The sequence below is a fragment of the Camelus dromedarius genome, chromosome 18 (genome assembly GCF_036321535.1).
Source record: "Camelus dromedarius isolate mCamDro1 chromosome 18, mCamDro1.pat, whole genome shotgun sequence".
In the NCBI taxonomy this organism is placed as follows: Eukaryota; Metazoa; Chordata; class Mammalia; order Artiodactyla; family Camelidae; genus Camelus; species Camelus dromedarius.
In genome coordinates, this window is record NC_087453.1 from 45,945,357 (window position 1) to 45,950,392 (window position 5,036).

Below are 5,036 nucleotides of genomic sequence, written 5' to 3' on the forward strand. Positions count from 1 at the left end.
ATTCAATGCAGCTAACAAAGCAAGTCTTCAGAAGGTGCTTGCATTTACCAAACAGGATTGTGTCTCTGATTTGCTTTAAATTGAAAGTAAACAGTCAATAGCAGAATGGAGTTTGAACACAACATCTGTGTTGTTAAAAGTCTGATTGACTACTTGTTCTGAACATTAGGTTTGAGTTCTAAGCAAAGCCTTAAACAGAAGACAGCTGGGTTACACCCCCCCCATCCTTCCAGATACAAAGCACTCTTCCTGTGCCCGTCAGCATTGCGCGAACGCACGCGCACACGCACGCACGCACACACACGCACGCACTTTATATCCCAACACGGATTTCACAAAAGTACCTGCAGTCCCTGCTGTTCCTCTCTGCAACTTTGATCCTGGATTTTGGTTTCTGTGCTTCAATTGGGAGAGAACAAGTTAGACTGCCATAAACTCCCAAAACATTTAGGAAAGTCTCACATCTGCAGTTAGCATTTCTGAAGCCCAGTTTTGCTGCGGCCTCTGCTAAACCATGGAGGGGCTTTGTTCCTCTCAGACCCTGCGCCAGCCCTCCCTCTTAGCTGTGAAGACACTTATCCTCCTCTTCAGTTAATGAGTTTCACCTAGTCTGGCCGCTTGTGTTTTTATAAAAGATCTGCAAAGCACTAATTGCAAAAGAAGAAAAAAGCTCTTGTTTTGCATTCATCAGAATGTGGAATTCTATAGTGAAAACATTTTCTATTTCAATGTTTCAAAACTCAAATTTATCCTAATTTCAGGATGTGCACACATACACTCAGCACGTTCCTGGGTGCAGAATGTTAAGCCCTCCAGCAGTTACTTCTGGCTTGGGTCCTTTACTATTTAAAGGAATGCTGAAAGGAAAAAGTTGCGCCTACACCAAATACACGTCCAGAGAATATTGCATAAAGAAGGCTGTTTCTTTTTAATGATCTTTTTGATAGAGAGTTCACTTAGTCTCAGGGGTTTTTGTTCCAGAAATTAATTATCAAGGAAAAAGCTGTCCGTGCAGAACTTTTTCTTCAAATATGTTACTTGGAGCCTCTAGTCCATAAGCCATTGTTTTTTTTTTTTTTATAAGTAGTGGGCTATACAGAAAAAAAATTACAAGCCATGTGAACTTTTGGAATACGTTTTCTCAAAGTAAAATTTCAGAATTCTGGTACCACTAGGAGGGAATCAAATCAATATAAACAAGCATTTTGAAGTTTGGCACAGCAGTAATAGTTACGCTAGCTTGGTTAACATTTTGAAAGTCAACTCTATTAATATGCAAAAACCCAAATTGGAGAAATTTTCTGTGGGTGTATTGCATCATTTTCACATTACTGTTTCTGCGAAAATTATTTCTAAGATGTTTTAAAAGTCAGTTCTCATTTTACAAAACTGCATTCACAGTCCCTTGATAAAGGCTTACCCCCTTGCCCTTTTTGTTTTTTTCCCTTTGTGAAAGGACCTGGAGTTTATCGTTGTTATTTACTATACAACATACATTTCGAGAACGTGCAACTTCTAAAACACCTTCTTAAGAATGCACTTAAGAAAACACCCAAACCACAAAGTGAAATAAAATGCTTCAAACTGTAATTCTAAAACTTCGAACGTATAAGAAGTCTAGGGTCTCTGGTAACTGTTTGGACCATTTACGAATCACACTGTATCCACGTCATGTCTTGACTTTTCATTCATTTCACAAGGTCACGTTCTTCAGCTTTAATTTTTTAAACTGAGCTCTGTTGTCACTTCATGCCAAATAGTGTGAACCAAAACAAAGCTGTACAACTTAGTGAAAAAGAAATGACCACTTGACTTTTACCAAAAAAAGCATTTAAGGTTCTTTTAAGTTATATTTAAATATCCTTTGAAACATAGGAAATATAAATTGGCATATTAAAGAGTAAATATATTATTTGTACAAGAAAACACCAACAAAATCGGTGTGCAACCCCTTTTAAGTTCTAAGTATGAGAAAATTATAAATACTTTCTCTTTACATACTGATTACAATTCAATAAATCACCTTATTCTCTTCCTTCTTTAGGTATGCTTTGAAATGTAGATTAATTGACGTCTATTTTAGCAACTTTGCGTACCCGGTTCTAGTGTTTTACCAAGGTGTTCACATTCAGACAAGCAAATGCTTTAGAAAGAGCACATAACATGCCTGCAGAAGGCGAAGGCGTACTTATTTCATCCGTTGATTCTGGGAGGCCAGTTTCCGTATAAAAAGTAGTTTACAACCCTTCCTTCTTTTGATGAGCTGCGTCCTGGGGGAGGGAAATCCTCTTTTAGGGTAATACACAAACACTCACTTGCCAGATAATGATCAAAACATTTAAAAATCAGCATTAAATTAAAAAAGCTGTACCAATCTGTATAAGCAGTGTTCTGATTATGTTTTTTCCATTTCTCTAAGTGGCAGTAATTCCTCGGCAGTAATGTTGCTGTGTGCGTGATCCACCTTGAGCTACAGTTCAATTTACTTTCCAAACATTAATGAAATTGCACTTAAAGGGGGAGGGGTTTCGAAAATTAATCTCCCAAGATAAGTTCCACTTCAAGAAGAATTAAATTGTTAAAGCTGGATTGATTTTTAGAGCTACAAACACCAAGTTTCCAACGCTTAAAGCTCTGAGAGCTCTGGCTAGGAACGCGGTGGATGTGGACTCAGCCGGCTTTTCACGTAACTTAGGAACCTCAGAGCCTCCCGGCGTGATTTTCATCGTTCAGCCCTGGGGCCGTCGCTGTTCCCACCCCCAGCCCAGAGGCTCCGAGCCTGCCCGTCCCCGGGACGCGTTCGTTCGCTTCCGATCGCCGCGTGCAGAGTCCGCTCGGGCGCGTCTCCCGTCGGCCCGCGCCGTGGCTCGCAGGCCCTCCGGGCCGCAGGCCGGACCCCGCCGGGCGCCCGCGCGGTCACCACGTCCTGCCGTAGAGCAGGTTGGAGCCCAGCACGCCGCCGCCGTAGTCCCCGGCCGCCGCGGGGTCCAGGGCCGCCAGGCCGCCCCCCGGGCCGTGCAGCGCGGGCGGGCTGGGCGACAGCTCCTCCAGCTCGGGCGTCGGCGCGGGCGGCTGCGGGCCGGCCTGGCCGGGCGTCGGCGGGCCCGCGCCGTTCTGGCAGGGCTTGCCGTCCTTGACCAGCACGGGCACGGCCACGCGGCGCGGGGACGGCGGCGGCGGGCCCAGGCCGGCCTCCTGCTGCAGCTGCTGCGCCGCCTTGTCCTTGGCCTGCCGCTTCATCTTGTAGCGGTGGTTCTGGAACCAGATCTTCACCTGCGTCGGCGTCAGGTGGATCATGCTGGCCAGGTGCTCGCGCTCGGGCGCCGACAGGTACTTCTGCTGCTTGAAGCGCCGCTCCAGCTCGTAGACCTGCGCCTGCGAGAAGAGCACCCGCCGCTTCCTCCTGGGCGCCGCCGCCGCCGCGTGCAGGGGCGCCAGCGACTTGGCGGCGTCCGCGATGCCGGTCAGCGACCCCATGCCGGCCACGTTCACGCCCGCCGACGGCCCCATGAACCTGGAGACTGGGGAGGGGCCCGAGGGGAAGGCCGGTCAGCCAGCGGGGCTCTGGCTGGGCCCCTGCGCCCACACCCCGCGCGCCCCGGGACCCAGGACCCCCCCGCGCGCCCCCGGTCTGGCCCTTGCGCCCCCACCCCGCGCGCCCCCGTGACCCAGGGCCCCCCCCCCCCGCGCCCCCGGTCGGGCCCCGGCGCCCCCACCCCGCGCGCCCCGGGACCCAGGACCCCCCGCGCGCCCCCGGCTGGGCCCCTGCGCCCCCCGCGCGCCCCGCGCTGCGGCGGGAAGAGCCCGCGCCGTCCGCTGCCCTGCGTCCCGCGCTCCTGGCCCCGCTCACTTGACGAGTAGCGCGGGTCCGCGTTGGCGCCGTACCAGCCGCCGGCCGCGCCGCCCCGCATGCCGTCCGCGTAGGCGGGCAGCTCGCCCACGCTGCCCAGGCCGCCGTTGCAGTAGCCGCCCACGGCGCCGTGCGGGAACTGCGAGACGCCCGGCGGCATGTGGTAGGTGGCGGCCGCGGCCGCCGCCGCCGCCGCCGCTGCCGCCGCCGCCGCCGCCGCGTTGTGGCCCGCCATGGCGTGCGGGGGCTGCATGCCCGCCGCCTGCGAGGAGGGGCCGGGCGGCGGCGAGCGGTAGGCGGCGGCCGCGGCCCCCAGGGGCGCCCCCAGGCCGGGCGGCGCGCCGTCCATGGCGCCGCCGAACTTCTTGTAGGTCTCCTCGATGGGGCTCAGGATGTCGGACACGGAGAAGGGCGTCGTGTGCTTGGGGCTCAACGACATGGCTCGGCGGACGGCCAGGTAGGGGGGCCCCGGGCGCGCGCGGGCGGGATGCGGCGGCCGCTGGTGGCCGCCACCTCGGCCGCGGCGGCAGCGCCTGGGACCAGGAGTCGGCGGCGCGGCGACCCCCCGAGCTGCGGGATCTGGGGTTTATTTTAGTCCGGCGCCAGGTTTACGACAGACTCGGGGGGCGGAGCAACATCCCAAACGAGCAAACAATGGTCATTGACATCTTTTTCTCTCGCACCCCCACCTCCCCACAGTGCAGGCAAAAAAGGTAAAGGGGGCAGCTGGCTGTTCCTTGCGAAGATCACCCCCCTTTGCTTTCTCCATCCTTCCCTCCCCTATCCCGGCGGTCACCCCCGCCCTCGAGCCCCAGAATCAGAAACTACGAGGCGAGGCCGGCGTCGAGGCTTGGTGTGAAGGGCTCCGCGCTTCTGCGCATCTAGACCCCAGTTTTCCTGAAGTGACTGCCTAGCGAGGTCCAGTATAACTGGGGGGGGCGGCGGGCGGGCGGGCTGGTGCAGGGCTCGCCTGGTCCTCTTCCGCTACCAGTCTCTCATTCGCTCCGTCATCTAAAGTGTTTTTAAAAAAAAAAAAAAAAGAAGAAGAAGAAAGAAAAAGAAAATAAGGCTCTTGGTTCCCACCATAAGAGCACATAAAGAGACGAGGTACAATGAGCGTCCTCTGCCGCTACAGGGCTTCTAATTTATGCATCTCTAGACTCTTAAGCATCATTTTCTGAGCAAC

The 5,036-nt window shown here is 53.9% G+C and overlaps 1 protein-coding gene across 1 annotated transcript; it reads right to left on the reverse strand.

The window, feature by feature from the left end:
• Positions 1 to 2,916: 2,916 nt before the first annotated feature.
• Positions 2,917 to 4,394, reverse strand: NKX2-4 (NK2 homeobox 4). Its single transcript, XM_031434413.2, has 2 exons — positions 3,851 to 4,394; positions 2,917 to 3,521 (listed from the first exon to the last, which is right to left on the reverse strand). Exons 1-2 carry the CDS (start codon positions 4,287 to 4,289, stop codon positions 2,917 to 2,919), a joined length of 1,044 nt encoding a protein of 347 aa, XP_031290273.2. The 5' UTR covers positions 4,290 to 4,394.
• Positions 4,395 to 5,036: the final 642 nt, after the last annotated feature.